We start from the raw sequence: 17,326 nt of genomic DNA, 5'->3' as shown, positions 1-17,326 counted from the left end.
CTGCCAAACGGTTTTCCAAAGCAGCTCCACCATTTTTATTCCCACCAACAGTGTATGAGTATTCTAATTTTATTACATTCTCTCCAACACTTGTTATCTGTCTTTTTTTTCTTCCATAATGGAGGGTGTAGAATGGTATCTCACTGTGGCTTTGATTTGGATTTCCTTAATAATAATAACTAATGGTGTTAAGCCTGAGACGCCAACTTTTATGTCAGCTCTTTCTGTGTCCCCAGCTATATATTTCCTCCAGAAAGTCTCTCCTGGGTTTCTGTTTATCTCCTGCCTAGACTTAGCAGTAATTTTTGGCCTCTTGGATGCTGATGGATACCTTCTTAGTGAGGTGTTTTCGGGGAGACCTTTGGGCAGGTTCTGATGGTGGGCAGCTGTGTGTCTAGGATTTAAAGCACATGTTCTTGTTGGCAGGTTCAGTGTTACTCTTGAGGCTGGCAAGCCATTGGCTAAGCTCACCAAACTGCTAGGACAAAGCCAACCTCTCCCCTGGACACCCCAGTGAGCAGGATCCAGAGGTTCCTGAGCAGGAAACAATCTTGAGAGGCCATCTCATCCATCCTTCCACAATAAGACAGTTAGAACCCTTTCACCCCCACTCTATCAGACTGAGGAAAATATATATTTGTAAATCCCTCCAGAAACAATTTCCACTGGCCCCACTGACTACCAGCCAGTATTTTCGCAGACTTCCATGTTAGAAAAATTCTTTGCTCTGACTCAGATCCCACCTTCTGCAGCACATGCCAATTTCTCCTCCTGCTTTCCCTTCTTGGAAGTTGTGAGAGACAGCTGCTCCCTAGGAGGGGCTTCAATCTCTGGTTAGACAAAACCACTTTGGCTAGAGAAGCCTTCACGTGAGCAAGGCCAGACCAAGCCAGGCCGCTCCAGGAGACTAAAGACTGAATGATCTTGTCACTTGGCTATCGCCTGGTCAGCCTTCTTTGAAAAAGAGACCTTCTGACAGGCTTTAGGTTGTGTGTTTACCCTGAGGCTGGGCCATTCCAAACTCATGTTTCAGAGTTTAGAGGTTGCGTCCAGCCAGCCTGTGGGTGGTAATCAAACGCAGGTGGAGACCATCTGGCCAACCCTATCCCCACCCAGCCAAGCAAGGCCTGGCTTGCCCACCACAGAGCTGGCCCAGAAAGCACCCCGTGTGGAGGCAGATGGTGTACACGTGGGTATGCACACATGCACACCTAATGTGCGTGTGCACACAGCTTTCCTTAGTGAGGTGGTGCTGTATGGATGCGTATGATCCAGTGATTTATCTCCGTATCTGAGCATTCTCCCCATTGTGCAGCCCAAGAGGAACATGTTTCTTTTAGTCTGTTTCTCAAGTTTTTGCGGTTAGAAATCATGTATTTTTCTTGGCCCAAGATGAAAGCCCTGGAGTAATGGTCTAATACATTTTACAAAGCTGCTTCTAATTGGTGGCTGCTTGAAATCTTCCCTTTGCCCTAGTGACCCATCTCTTTTTACAGAGTTTTAACTAACTTCAATCTTGCATTACCCCAGGTTTTCACACCCTTGCCCAAACCTGCCCCTCCAGGGTGGCAGCCCTTTCAGTGTTAGTTCAGTAGCTGTTCCCTCAGCCTTCTTTTTTTTTGAGACTGAGTCTCACTTTGTTGTCCAGGCTAGAGTGAGTGCCGTGGCGTCAGCCTAGCTCACAGCAACCTCAAACTCCTGGGCTCAAGCGATCCTCCTGCCTCAGCCTCCCAAGTAGCTGGGACTACAGGCATGTGCCACCATGCCCGGCTAATTTTTTACATATATATATATCAGTTGGCCAATTAATTTCTTTCTATTTATAGTAGAGACGGGGTCTTGCTCTTGCTCAGGCTGGTTTTGAACTCCTGACCTCGAGCAATCCGCCCGCCTCGGCCTCCCAAAGAGCTAGGATTACAGGCGTGAGCCACTGCGCCTGGCCTCCCTCAGCCTTCTTGCACTGAATTGACCCCACTCAGGGCAGTTCAGCAAGGAAATAAAATAGCTTACGTTGTATCTTTTCTAGCATCTTCTTCTAGCCTGGCCTCCAGAATTCCACATATGTACCCTCAAAATGGATTCTGCTTTCCCACTTTGCTAGATAGCCAGGGAAAATGCAAACCATGGATACTTCCTTTAAATATAATTGGATTTGATCATGATAATTTGTAAGGATTCCTTTTCAATCCATAGAACTTAGTTTCTTTTTTTTTTTTTTTTTGAGACAGAGTCTCGCTTTGTTGCCCAGGCTAGAGTGAGTGCCGTGGCGTCAGCCTAGCTCACAGCAACCTCAAACTCCTGGGCTCGAGTGATCCTTCTGCCTCAGCCTCCCGGGTAGCTGGGACTACAGGCATGCGCCACCATGCCCGGCTAATTTTTTATATATATATCAGTTGGCCAATTAATTTCTTTCTATTTATAGTAGAGACGGGGTCTCGCTCTTGCTCAGGCTGGTTTTGAACTCCTGACCTTGAGCAATCCGCCCGCCTTGGCCTCCCAAGAGCTAGGATTACAGGCGTGAGCCACCGCGCCCGGCCTAGAACTTAGTTTCTCAGAGGTGATTTTCTCCTGCCAAGTGCAGGAAGGCTGGGTTCACCCAGATGCACAAAGCTAAGACTGACGTCAGCTTCTGAGACTTTGAAATCTCTTTCTATCCAGTCTCGCAGCCTGGCCTCTTGGGGGTGATAATGATGAAGGAATGATGCCACGTGGAATGCCAGGGTTGGGCATTGACTGCATCATCAGCCCTTTTCACCTCTGATCTCCTGTTCCAGGAGCTTGGCTAGCAAAGGAGGTCTTGACTATCATCTTAGTTTATGATTTGTCTTTGTTTGCTATGGAATTTACATGTGTATAATCATTGTGGTTCATGTTTGTATAAGATATAATTACTGAAAATTATATCATGAATGTATTTTAATTTTTAACCCTTCCCATGCTGGCAAATCTCATGTAGCTCTCAGGAACCCCTCCCTGGATGCTTCCTTCCCTGAGGAGCTGTGGCGCCCACCAGCCAGGCCCAACTCTCTGGTCCACATTGTTGCCCTCTCTGGCAGAAGTCTATTTCAGGGACTTCCCAGAGACTTGGGGCTCCTGGATATTACCTGCAGATAGGGAGGCAGGTGTTCCTACCTCATCTCACTGACACTTTGATGAGCTGTGGCCACAGAAGCAGTAATTCTCATCATTCTGGGTCCCTGAGGGATGGGAAGGGAGGGCAAACTGTGCTTCTCTAGGGTTCCAGCCAGTGAAGAGTGCACGTGGAGTGCCAAGTTTCAGGAAGAGCATGTGCTGATTGAGGAGTGTATGTTGTGTGCTGGGTTTCAGAAAGGTTATACCCTTGCGGGGCATAGTGGAGTTCGGAGTGGTGAAAGGGTCTCATCCTCCCAGACCAAATAGCCTTGTTGGTGGCTCAAAGGATATGTATTCTTAGCGAACATAGTAGGTGCTTATGAATAGTTGAAGGAATAAGCAGCATAAACAAGGAAGATTTTCAGAAATGTTGCCTTGGTCATACTGGAAGAAATGTTCCAGAGCCCCAAAATTTGGAATTCATAATTTAGAGTGCCAGCAGAGGGATTTGGCCAGGCCAGGGTCATATACATGTACCTGTAGCTGGCAGGAGGGCCAGGCACAAGTTCTGGATCCTTAAAGGTTTTTGAGGTTCTTTCTCCTCTGAAGGCTCACATCTTATAAATAGAGAGTTTACATGCTGAGGCCACCAAAAAGAGGGGGGAACTTTGACTTTTAAGGGAGTAATTGAACTTAAAACATTTGCTTTTTATTTCTTTCAGGTTTACAGGAACAGACGGACCTAGTGGTTTTGGCTTTGAGTTGACATTTCGTCTGAAGAGAGAAACAGGGGAGTCTGCCCCACCAACGTGGCCAGCAGAGCTAATGCAGGGCTTGGCCCGATATGTGTTCCAGTCAGGTAGGAGTCCAGGAGCTGACTGGTATGCCTGTCCTTTTGCTATGATCTTGGTTGGCTTTGAGAACTTGCAGATATATTTTGATATCTGTGGAGTGACCATTCCTGGAAGCTCTATACCCCAGTTGTACCATGATGGTGTCTTGTTTTGCCTAGTATTTCCTGGGTGAAAAGCTACCTGGGCCACGGCAGGGAGAGATATGTCACTGTGCTCTCCAGCAGCAAGTAGGCATTCTTGCCATTGTTCTGATGCTTTGCACCCTTGCTGTAGTCTGCTGTAATTAGCACTGTCCTTCCTCCCTGCTCCCAGTGGCCTAGCTGTCTCTATTTCTGTGGCCACAAGCACACATGTTAATCTTGGCTGAGGCTTGGGTTAACAGTAGAGGGTGGGGAAGAATGAGAAAAAGAATTGCCAGAAATTTCTTCCTTTATGGGGTGAAGGGGGAGCTGGAATCAGGCAGGATGTTGACAGTCAGAATTATTATTTAATGGCCAGGTGCAGTGGCTCCTGCATATAATTCTAGCACTTTAGGAGGCTGAGGCAGGAGAATTGCTTGAGCCCAAGAGTTTGAGACTAGCCTAGGCAACATAACAAGACCCTATCTCTACAAAAAAAATTTAAAATTAGCCAGGCATGGTGGCTGTAGTCCTAGCTGTTTGGGAAGCTGAGGCAGGAGGATCACTTGAGCCCAGGAGTTTGAGGTTACTCTCTGGGTACTGCTTAAGCCAGTGCATTCATATGTGTACCTGCTCAGGTGGATAGAGATCAGAGAAATGTAAAACAAGTGTTACAAACCACTATCGGGTAGGAGCAGATGAACTTTTGAAATTAGTTCTGAAATGGTTCTGAAATTATAGCACAAGTCAGTGATAATAATAGGATTTGATTTGATTTGTTCATTTCATCACACAGTAAACATCACTGGTGACCATTTGGTAACTACTAATGTGATCATTGATTCAGATGAAGATTGTCAGTGGCTGCTGAAACCACAGGGTAAAAGGGTTGCTGGGGAACAAGATAGTCTCAAGAATCACTCCTGAGATTACTTACTTATGAAGAAGAGAAAAAGAATACCTTTAACTGTGGAAAAGTTTGGGTGGACATCACCTTAACTAAATGATCTAAGGTAGCAACACTAATAATGTAACAAATTATTATGTGTTACAATGTGAAGTATGAAACATCAACTATGTAGCACTTTTCCAAAAATGTTTAACTGGAACGGAATAATGAACAAACAGTCAAATCCAGATTGTGAGACATTTTATAAGACAACTGCCTGGATTCTCCAAAAATGTCAATGGTGTGAAAGACATAAAAAAGTAATGGGTAGGGAGGGGGGCTGTCCTAGATTAAAAGAAACATGATAATTTAAATGTACTGTGTAATCTGGCTTGGATCCTGAATTTAAAAAAAGGTAATTTTTAGGACAGTTGCAAAAATATGAATGTAGACTGTGTATTAGGTAATAGTATTGTACTGTTGTGAAATTCCTTAGGTGTGATTATGATATTATGGTTATATAGGATAATGTCCTTGTTCTTAGGAGACAAAGGCTGAAGTATTTATGGATAAAATGACATGATGTCTGCAACTTAATTGTCAAATAATTTGGCAAAAAAATAAAGCGTCTGTGTGTGGAGAGAGAAGAGAAAGCAAATGTGGTAAAATGTTAACAAATTGTGAAGCTAGGTGAATGGTACTTGGATATTCATTATACTGTATACTGTTCTTTTAACTTTTTTAGAGAATTAGAAATTTTCGAAATAAAATAAAAATTGTGGCCATTTCTTGGGTATATGTTGACTAATGTGCACTGCATTACCTTTGGCACTGATATCTCCTCTTATGGTGGCTCTCAAGTGACTGCTGTAGTGTGTACCTGCAGATCACTGTAGGCACTTCAGAATCGGGCAGGGTGACTACACTCCTAAAAGCATAACACTTGACTTTCTGTTTCCATATTTTCTGTAATATGTTTATACTACTTAAATAATAGGTAAAACAAATATACTTTAAAAAATCTTTTAGAATGTGGTAGGGAATAATAGTAAATTATTTAAATAATAGGAAAATGATCAAAGTAAATGGTAATGATTTAAGATAGATCATGGCCATGGGTCTACATTTTGATCAGGATAAGAGCTAACATTTAGTAGTATGTCATGTGTGCCATGTATGGCTATAAGTGCTCATTTAATATGCAGACAAGCCCTGTGAGTTAGGCACTGTTATACCAGCTTTACAGTTGCAGAAAGCAAGACAATGCAGAAAGGTTAATAAGTAGCATGTTCAAGATCATACATCTAGTAGGAACAAAGGCAGGATTTGAACCCAGGCAGTGCAGCTCTTAACTCTTAATGGCACTTTCCTTCTTTTTTTTTTTTTTTTTTTGAGACAGAGTCTCTCTTGGTTGCCCAGGATAGAGTGAGTGCTGTCATGTCAGCCTAACTCACAGCAACCTCAAACTCCTGGGCTCAAGCGATCCTCCTGCCTCAGCGTCTCAAGTAGCTGGGACTAGAGGCACTCGCCACATGCCTGACTAATTTTTTGTTTCTATTTTTAGTTGACTAGCTAATTTTTTCTATTTTTGGTAGAGATGGGGTCTCGCTCTTGCTCAGGCTGGTCTTGAACTTCTGACCTCAAGTAATCCTCCGCCTCAGCCTCCCAGAATGCTAGGATTACAGGCATGAGCCACCAGGCCCAGCTAATAGCACCTGTGAACCATGATGCTTTGTTGCCTGTGACTCAGTTGACACCTCGTCTGCCTGATATCTCAGGCTGGACAAGGAGATGTATGAGAATCATCCACATAGATGATTGCTGTGGGGAGTGCTCCATGGTGCCTCCCTCAGTATTAGACATACTGCTGATGCTTAAAATAATGACATTCTGGAATATCTGCAAAATAGAGGAGGGCAAATGCCATTCATAATATTACCAAAATCATCTTAAATTCATCCTTTTCATCTTTTAATTTTTTTATTCACAAAAATATGTATGTAAAAAGTATACATATAACTATACAGAGTGATGAGTTTTCACAAATCAAATAACATCCATGTAACTAGCACCCAAATTGCAAAACATACTAGTTCTCCAGAAACCTCCCTTGTATCTCCTTTTAGTCACTAGCCTTGCTCTATCCTGACTTCCAGCAGCAGCATCCTTTCATTTTTTTTTTTTTTCTGTTTCACTGCATAGTCAGGTCCTCAGCACCATGTATCTGAACTCGTTGCTAGTAGTCTAAGTAGGCCCTCATCTCCACTCCTCTCCCCTGCACTGCTCTCCATCCTGCACGTGACTGCCAGATCAGGTTGGCAGCATGATATGGTAGTTTAAGAGTGTGGCCTCTGGCCCCAGACTGCCTGTGTTCATAGCTCTACCAGTTACTGCCTCGTTGGGCTGCAGGTACATCCATTTGCTCATCTGTAAGGCAGGGTAATAGTAACTGTGCGTGAAGTCACTGAGAGGATGAAATGAGTGGAATACCTGTAAAACACTTAGAACAATGTTTTACTTACTGATACATAGTAAGTACTATATCCTACATTATTGTTCAGTAGAACAGTGTTTTATTTACTGGTACACAGTAAGTACTATATAAGTATTACCTGCAATTATTCTTATTATTCAGTCTTAAAAAACTTTATGTGGAAAAGGTAGGTACCTTGTTCCTTTTTTTTTTTTTTTTTTTTTTGTAGTAACAGGAAAGATCGCCCCATTGAACAGCAAAAGCCTATTAGGAAATGCCTTGCATGTCCCTGAATCAGATGCCTGCCTAAGCTGACATCATGACATTTGGTACCATTGTCTTGCTCACACATAGAAAACTAGTAATAGTTTTAAAGTAATAAAATTAAATAATAAAATTACTTTATTTTGTATATCACATTATACAACCAAAACAAAATTCAGTTCAGATATAGCTCATTGGCTTTATGTAGTTGACTTATGCAGTTGCCTGTGAAGTCTTTGCAAATGAAATCCTATTCTAAATGCAATAGTGCACAGGCAATTTAGTGAGTCCTTATAGTAAATCCTTTAATAAGATGAAATGTCTTGGCCAGCACAGTGGCTCATGCCTGTAATCCTAGCACTCTGGGAGGCCAAGGCGGGTGGATCGCTCAAGGTTAGGAGTTCGAAACCAGCCTGAGCAAGAGCGAGACCCCACTCTCTACTAAAAATAGAAAGAAAATTAATTGGCCAACTAAAATATATACAAAAAGAATTAGCTGGGCATGGTGGCACGCGCCTGTAGTCCCAGGTACTAGGGAGGCTGAGGCAGAAAGATCACTTGAATCCAGGAGTTTGAGGTTGCTATGAGCTAGGCTGACACCATGGCACTGTAGCTGGGACAACAGAGTGAGACTCTGTCTCAAAAAAAAAAAAAAAAAGATGAAGTGTCTTTTTTTTTTTTTTTTTTTTTTTTTTTGAGACAGAGTCTCGCTTTGTTGCCCAGGCTAGAGTAAGTGCTGTGGCATCAGCCTAGCTCACAGCAACCTCAAACTCCTGGGCTCAAGCAATCCTATTGCCTCAGCCTCCCCAGTAGCTGGGACTACAGGCATGCACCACCATGCCTGGCTAGTTTTTCCATATATATATTAGTTAGCCAATTAATTTCTTTCTATTTATAGTAGAGACGGGGTCTCACTCTTGCTCAGGCTGGTTTTGAACTCCTGACCTCGAGCAGTCCGCCCGCCTCGGCCTCCCAAAGTGCTAGGATTACAGGCGTGAGCCACTGCACTTGGCCTGAAGTGTCTTTTTAAACTGTGAATAATTAGCCCTTACTGTAAAATGTTTTGTAAAATTGAATTTAGGCCTGTCAGGTTTTCTCAGAGCAGAGCACACTCAACTGATACTGTAGAGAACCTCCCTTGTGACTTGGAGACATTACTCTGTGTGATTACACTTACAAGAATTACACATGTACATATTATACAGAATCATGTATATTTTATGTTTGATGTGTACACAGATAGACCTTCATGTGTACATAGCATCGTAATTCTGTATGATGATCTTGCTTTGCTTGTGCCATCTGCCTTAAGCCCGGTGACTTTATGTGGAGGACTCTGCCCACCCCTTTGCATGTGAGAACATGCCAAGCAGTATAATCAAGTGGAATGTTTAGACCTGCTTTTCCAGATCTAAATAGCATCCACAGTTTTACCTTCCAGGCTTGGAAATAGTATCAAGGCAAGGGAGACAGAGGAAAGAGGAATGGTGCAACTCAGAAGGTGTGCAGGGGGTGGGCGGCGGCAGTGCCCACAGCTAGCATGTGGCCATGCAAGGCAGCCTTGAAGCCTGCTCTGCAGGATGACCTACACAGGCCCTGAAACTTAGCCCTGACCTGCTGGAGGACAGTTATTCTTTGGTAGGTTTTCTCAGAGGATGGAAACTGAGTGAGAGAGAAAAGGAAGTAAAATGACAGAAACCAAGGACAGAAGAGCATTCAGAGGTGGTTAAGGCTTCCAGATGTGGGAGTAAAATGAATAGGTTAGAGTTTATCTTAGTTGGGACTCTTTTAGTTATAAGAAAATGACAGAAACCCAACTCAAACTACCTTAAACAATAACAGACTTTAATAGGCTCAGAAAACTGGGAGAACCCAATCAGGGTTTCTGGTGTGGCTTGATTAATATGTTTAAGCAATGTCCTCAGGGCTATGACTATAGCTATGACTCTCTGCATATTGGTCTTGTGCTACAGACTGACTCTCCCCATGTGCCTGGAAAAAGGAACACCACCATTCATAGTTTCAGGTTCTCTTGGTTTGTAGTCCCAGCAGGCAGAAGGCTTTTTACTTTTAACATTCCTACATCGGTCCCAGGGGAAGGACTCAGGTTAGTTCTGCCTGACCCATGTGACCACCCTGGTTGGTGATGGTGGTCCAGGTGGAACACCAAGATTTATGTTTAAAGTCCTCCCTGCTCCTCGCTTCCAAGGACAAGGAGTGGGAAGGAATTCATCTAAAGCAAAGGGCAACCACTGGCAGAGAAATAATTGTTATGTCTCTGGGTGGGCAAAATCAGTTGCTCCCATGGGGCTGTAGGGACGTCTCTTACCTCAGTAATCTTGGAGTGCAGTTAGACTTGGGAGTCAAACCATTAGCGGAGGTGTATGTGGAATGGATAACTTTTGTTCTGTTTTGTTGTATCTGTTGGCGTGGTTTTGACTACAAATAATAAAATACCCTGACGAGAATGGTCTAATAATAAGGCACTTAGCTTTCATAGCAGGTTATCTGGAGGAGAGACAGTTCCAGGCTGGTTGTCATCTGTTCAACAACATTGTCAAGGACTCAGTTCTTTTCAACTCTCTGCTCTGCCTTCCTTAGCACTTTAGCTTGTCTTTTTAAACTGGTTTCCTCATATTCTGTTTCCTCATGCTGTCATGATCCCTAGCATCCTGGAATCACACCTGGCAGAGTCCACAAGCAGTAAAAGAAACATCTCTTTCCTGTGTCTCTTTTAAAGATCAGTTAAAACCTCCACAGAACACCCCTCATTGATGTCCCCATGCATCTCATTAGAAACTGAGATTACCGTGTTGGCTGGGAATGGGCCCAGCCATGAAAAGTCAGAAAAACAAAATTAGGGTTCTGTTAGTAAGGAGGGGAGTGGCCATAGGTGGGCAACACAGTATCTGCCACTTGTACCTAGGAAGCTTACCCCCCTGCCTAGGATCTGAGGAGCCTTTCATATTGATCAGGATGCTGGGCCAGTACAGAAGTATCATGTAGAAAGAGAATATTCCATGAGGAGAGGGTGGCTGTCATTTTACCTGCTATAGCAGATTTAGAACCCAGTCTAGCCTGGTATCAATCATTTGGGAAGTTCTGCAGTAAATATGTAACTTTACCAGTAGGCACTTCAATGTCTGCCTTTCCTGTAATACTTTGCAGTCAGTTTCTCTTACTTCCCTATTCCCTTTTAATTTTATGATCAGTTTATTCTTTCTCCTTAGATTGCCAGTGGCTGCTCCCCCACCCCTCATCCTCTGGGTTTCATTAGAAAGAAAACCATTCCCCAACTCAGCAGGGCTAGATTTCTGAGGTACACTTTAGAATTCTGCTGGAGAGACTATCTTCTTAGTTTTGCCATTGGTAGGCCCTAACCACAAATTCCAAGGCAATTTCACTTGAGTTTTTAGGAGAAGCACGCCACGCCCCCAGCCTTGTAACTGACACCATGGAAATTCAAGTGCCTTCCCTTGCTGCAGTTTAATGGCAACCTCATGACATGCGTTGAGTCGGGCCCAAGAGGGAGACAGGATAGCACCATGTGAACAGGGACCTTTCCTGAACTGTGAGAGCTCATGGCTGATTGAACTCTGTGATACTGATAGATTCTAATGCCAAGAGAGATTTAAGAAAAACAAAAAACACCACTTTTTCTCCTTTCCACTGTTTATAAAAGAAATATTTGCTCATTATATCTAAAACTTAGAAATATATGACACAGAAAGTGAAAATCCCTCATAATTCTTTCCCTCACTGAGAAAACTTTGGTGTTCCTATTTTAAGATTTTTTTTCTATATAGAATTATTATTATTTCTTTTCTAGATAGACGTATCATTGCTTTTCATACTGTTTTTCAGCTTGCTTTTTTTTACTTAATGTCTTTGGACATCTTTCCACGTTGGTATGTTCTTTTTAACTCTATACTTTTTTAGTATCTAGATATACTATACTTTATTTAACCAGTCTTCTATTGTTGGGCATTTGGGTTATTTCCAGTTTTTTCCTACCACAAACCTGCAGTGAGCATCCTTATATGTCTTTATACTCTTGCCTAAGTATTTCTGTGGGATAAATTCCTATAAGTGGGAATGCTAGGTTAAGAGAAATGAACATTTTATATGTTTACATGTTAATAGCCATTGCTGAAGGATTTTTTTAAGTGAGGGGGAGTTAGATGAATGAATATGTTATTAAAATAATACTATTGGGCCGGGCGCAGTGGCTCACGCCTGTAATCCTAGCACTCTGGGAGGCCGAGGCAGGCTGATTGCTTGAGGTCAGGAGTTCGAAACCAGCCTGAGCAAGAGTGAGACCCCGTCTCTACTATAAATAGAAAGAAATTAATTGACCAACTAAAAATATATATACAAAAAATTAGCCGGGCATGGTGGCGCATGCCTGTAGTCCCAGCTACTCGGGAGGCTGAGGCAGGAGGATCGCTTGAGCCCAGGAGTTTGAGGTTGCTGTGAGCTAGGCTGACGCCACGGCACTCACTCTAGCCTAGGCAAGAAAGCGAGACTCTGTCTCAAAAAAAAAAAAAAAAAATTAGCCGGGCATGGTGGCTCATGCCTGTAGTCCCAGCTACTCGGGAGGCTGAGGCAGAAGGATCGCTCGAGCCCAGGAGTTTGAGGTTGCTGTGAGCTAGGCTGACGCCACAGCACTCACTCTAGCCTAGACAACAAAGTGAGACTCTGTCTCAAAAAAAAAAAAAAAAAGTATTTTTATAGCAACAAAGAACTCTACTGAATCCTTTGAATCAGTCCCCTTTCTTAGGTTACTTGGCTTGAGAGATTGGTTAATACATGCTAAATGACACACATTTGGGATTAGGAAAGATCAGTAAGCTCTTATATAGGGTATGGTACAGTTTAGATCTGCCCAGGAATCCATCCATCATGCTTCTTGTCTTTGAAGTTGGAAGTGCTAAGGACACAGCCTGCTCCTGAAGTCAGAGAGACTTTACCAGATAGCAGATCAAGTTTTATATATGGAGCCTCACTGAATTGTAGAGTTTTCTTGAGTTTTGCCTCCTTCTGCTTTTCCTAAAGCTAACACATATAGTTCAGAGTTTTCCTGTTGAGGCCATTTTTTTAAAACATGTTTTTCTATAGTTAAAAGTAAGTGAATAAAACACTAGCTATTGAGCACCATACTATCCTAGGCACTTAACATTCTTTTACTTAATCGGTGCAGTAGGTAGCCCAGTGGGAAGACACCAATAGTGTCACTTTTCCTGTAGCTGCTGAGCCTCTAGGCCAGCCTGGTTTGCATGCTGTAGCCTCTCAGCTCCAAGGATCCATTTTATTTATTTATTTATTTATTTTTGAGACAGAGTCTCACTTTGTTGCCCAGGCTAGAGTGAGTGCCGTGGCGTCAGCCTAGCTCACAGCAACCTCAAACTCCTGGGCTCAAGCGATCCTTCTGCCTCAGCCTCCCGAGTAGCTGGGACTACAGGCATGTTTCACCATGCCCGGCTAATTTTTTCTATATATATTAGTTGGCCAATTAATTTCTTTCTATTTATAGTAGAGATGGGGGTCTCACTCTTGCTCAGGCTGGTTTTGAACTCCTGACCTCGAGCAATCTGCCCGCCTCGGTCTCCTAGAGTGCTAGGATTATAGGCGTGACCCACCACACCTGGCCTCAAGGATCCATTTTAAATGAACAGCAAGAACTTGGGAGGAAAGGAGCTCTTTTTCATCAGTTGTATTTATTTTATTTAAGTGCCTATTTTTTTTCTTTTTTTTTTTGAGACAGAGTCTCACTTTGTTGCCCAGGCTAGAGTGAGTGCCATGGCGGCAGCCTAGCTCATAGCAACCTCAGACTCCTGGGCTCAAGCGATCCTACTGCCTCAGCCTCCCGAGTAGCTGGGACTACAGGCATGTGCCACCATGCCCGGCTAATTTTTTCTGTATGTATTAGTTGGCCAATTAATTTTCTTTCTATTTATAGTAGAGACGGGGTCTCGCTCTTGTTCAGGCTGGTTTCGAACTCCTGACCTCGAGCAATCCACCTGCCTCGGCCTCCCAGAGTGCTAGGATTACAGGCGTGAGCCACTGCGCCCGGCCTGCCTATTTTTTGAGATGCTGGATAAGCTGTGTGGAACAAACTTTCTACTGCCCTTAGGTAGTAGAGATAGACATTGAAAAAGTAGGGAAATAAATATTCGATTCCATAAGATCACTAAAAGGGAAAGAGGAGGAACTGAAAGAAGCTTCTGTGGCTAGAGCTGGTGAGGAAGAGGAAAGGTCTCAGGAAAAGCTAGAGGCCCAGCAGGGAGGGGAAAATGCTGAGCCTTAAGGAGACCCTGGATTTGATTCTAAGGGCAATCGAAAGCTACGCAAGTGAGTTAGGGAGTAAGGTGAAATGGCCAGTGTGGGGAGTGAAAATCCTTTTTTTTCTTTCTTTTTAAATTAAGATGTGCTTGGATTTGAAATGTTTGAGTCTTTCTGCTTGCATTTTGAGTATGGCTCATGCCCAGAAGTGGCCAGGGGCTGCTGCAGCAATTTGGAGCACAGCTATCAGAGTCATGGGTTCTTCTCAGCTCTGCCATTCTCATCCTTGGGTCCTTGAATGCAGGATAATCTTGTCCCAAGCCTGCTATCCCCTGAGACTCTCCAGCATAAGGAGGTGACCTGTCTTCTCTCATGCGGTGTTAGCAGCCTCAGCATTACTGTGCTCAACAGCATGCCAAAGGGCTCTCTTCCCAGATCGAAGAGATAGAGCAGGCTTTGCTTCCTCATCCCTGCCCTGAAGGTGAGTGAAGGAAGTCAGGAAGATTGAGTGAGGAGCTCAGAGCGTGTCCCCAGGTAAGACGTTGCTAGGCTGCAGGTCAGCTTCTCATCTACAGCTCACCTGGCTTTCTTCTCTCTGATGTCCCAAGTGTATGTGGTCTTAATATCTTTGCCTCAAGTAGAGCTTTCTGAAAGGAGATGTTCCATCATTACCAATGAGATCTGTCGAATTCTCTTGTTTCCTGGTTTGGATAAGCTGCCCGTCGCTTTTAGCTAACCAAAGCCAAATGGAACTGCCTAGCTATATTAATGTCATTTTTCTTCCTTATACTCTTTTTGATTTTCCTGACATTTACTTTCCCTCAGCCTGATTTATCCTCTTTTCTGGTTGCTGTGGATCTGTAAAATATTTTCCCTTTCATCTGTTAGTGATACTGACCAACTATAAGGGAAAACAACCCCTGCTTTCTCTGTTTTCCCAAGATTTTGGATTAATAGTTGAAAGATTGTGTTCCTATGCCACTGAAGAAAAACAGGCCAATCCCTCAGAAATGAGTTTGTGCCCTAAAATTTAAATGATTTAGACAATATATAAATCTAGATGTTTTTAGGGAAAACTTAAACCTTAAGAGCAGAGGTTGGCAAGTACAGCCTGCAGGCCCAATCTTGATTGCCACCTAGTTTTGTAAATAAAATTTTGTTGGATCACAGCCATGCCCATTATGTTATTGCCTGTGGTTTGTTTTGTGCTATAACAGAAGAGTCAAGTAGTTATGACAAGTACTATATGGCCTTCAAAATCTAAAATATTTGAAATCTGGCCATTTACTGAAAAGGTCTGCTGACTCCTGACTTCGAATGTTTTCTACTTCTGAAAACCTAAGAAAGCGGACTGGTTCTCAAGGACTCAGTAGTAGTGTTCTTTGTTGCTATAAAAGAAACTACCCAAGTGTAGAAGTGGCCATTTTTAAATCTCTGTGAGATTCCAGAGGCCTTGTGAAAGGAATTGCCTTAGCTGGATCCTATGCCCTAGCCAGTGACAGAAGATCACGGTACTTGGAGGATTTGTTGGGGGAGAGGGGACTGCATCTCCTGCTGATTCCTTTAGCTTCCATGGGTCTGTATCTTACTTGGGGAGCTGCTTTAAATGCTTTGAGCTACTTAGTAGAAAGAGGCTATTTGATACAGACATTAAGCTAGGGTAATTCACCCTCAGACTAGTTCTCTCCTCTCTGGTCCCCTGTGGAGTCTTAATTGGTTGGCTCTTTCAGCAGAAACTGGCCCCTTTGTCTCTAGCACCGGCATTTCAGGGATGCTCCCTGCAGGGGGCAGTGAAGACCACTAGCAAGCAGAGCAGCTAGAGAGTTAGGATGGTAGACCCGGCAGTAGGTAAAGCCCTTTGCTGATGCAAAACTGCTTATGGTAGAATAGAATGTTTGGTGAAGAGAGCTGGAGAACAGCGTGACTGGGAAAAGGACCCAAGGGGTAGGTTGCCTGGGTTCAAATCCCACTTAGGCCATGTGGGACCCATGGAACCTGGGGTCAAAATTGAACATCTCCAAGACTTGGTTTCTTCATCTGTAAACACAGGTAATCATAACTTTTTCATAGTATATGTAATGCTCCTATTGCAGTAGGCTTTATACATGGAGGCAATTAAGATTATCTGTGTTGTTATTTAAGAAGCATATTGCAACAGGCTTAAAAGAAAAAGGAAGCATATTGCAACATTGTGTAGAGTTGGGTTCCAATTCTGATCGCAATATGTACGTGTCCACATAGATGCCTGGAAGAGATACATGAAGATATTCACAGAAGCTAACTTAGGGTGATGGCATTATGAGTCATGGATATCTTTTTGTACCTTCCTGCCATTTTGAAGTTTTCTGCATAGAGCATGGATTTTATTATCAGAAATGAAAAATCAAAAGGATAACCATGACTGAATTTTTAAAAGAATTTCTCAGAGGACAGGGACAGTGAACCCTGAGTAGCATGCCCAGCTCAGTATCACAGGTGCTGGTGAGGACAGGTCACCACCTCAGGCTGTGCTCTCTGGTACTGAGGAGGATGTGTTTACTGTAACAGCTTTGGATATGATGCAATGACCTGCTTTTTGTCTCATTTTCTTCATAGGTCTCTCAGTGGAAAATGACTAGCACCCCTGAGGCAGACACAGTACTGCTCGGGCTTCCCTAGGAGTGGGTCTCCACAGCCAGGCCTGTCTTCTTCCAGGGAAGATGCAATGACAGGGTTCTCTTATTTGTGTTTTCTCCAGGACTCAGGGCCAGGAGATCAGCCTGGCCTGCCCTCCAGAGTTCTGATGAGGTTCTAGCACCATTTCTGATTCCTTATGGAGCCCCCCTCCAGGAATATGACAGTTGGAATTAGAACCAAGGGAGGGAAAGAAAAAGGAACTCAGGTGCTTTTTAAGAGGGATTTGCAGCAAACCCAGGTAATGGATTGTTGTTTTGCTGGCATGAGCAGGCAGACTCTGAAACAGCAGTGGGAGCCCTCTGCCTTGTCCTGCTTGGCTGAGTGGAAGCTGCATGCCTGCACACTGTGCTAGGCAGGGGAGGCATCTCTGGAATAGGCTGCAGCCCAGGATCCGGGCCTCCCGGAACCCCGAGCCTAGCTCAGGGTCTCCCAGGCCCTGTTTAGGTTTGAAGATTTAGGGAGAACAGGACACTATCAACTTCCTGGACCAACTGGGCATGTCTAGGTCTTCCCCATATTGAGCAGCGTGGTGACCTGAACATAGGAAGCCTTCATCCTTTGCCTTTCTTCACTGGGCCACTCACATCACACATGCATTGTCTTCTGGCTTGGCTGGTGCACTTTTATTCCCGCAAACAAAAATAACTTTATTGTTTTTCTTTTTCTTTTTTTTTTTTTTTTGAGACAGCGTCTCACT

The 17,326-nt window shown here is 43.5% G+C and overlaps 1 protein-coding gene across 2 annotated transcripts in view; it reads left to right on the top strand.

Annotated features, from left to right (window-relative positions):
• The window catches only part of SUFU (SUFU negative regulator of hedgehog signaling), a 113,643-nt gene that overhangs the window by 36,580 nt on the left and 59,737 nt on the right, over nucleotides 1–17,326 (top strand). For both annotated transcript variants that reach the window (XM_012770020.2, XM_012770009.2), the window contains exon 3: nucleotides 3,795–3,931. In XM_012770020.2, the coding sequence (XP_012625474.1) occupies nucleotides 3,795–3,931 (137 nt within the window). The remainder of the gene's footprint in view (nucleotides 1–3,794; nucleotides 3,932–17,326) is intronic.

This window comes from Microcebus murinus, chromosome 14, assembly GCF_040939455.1.
Source record: "Microcebus murinus isolate Inina chromosome 14, M.murinus_Inina_mat1.0, whole genome shotgun sequence".
In the NCBI taxonomy this organism is placed as follows: domain Eukaryota; kingdom Metazoa; phylum Chordata; class Mammalia; order Primates; family Cheirogaleidae; genus Microcebus; species Microcebus murinus.
This window is presented reverse-complemented; position numbering and strand designations above follow the sequence as displayed.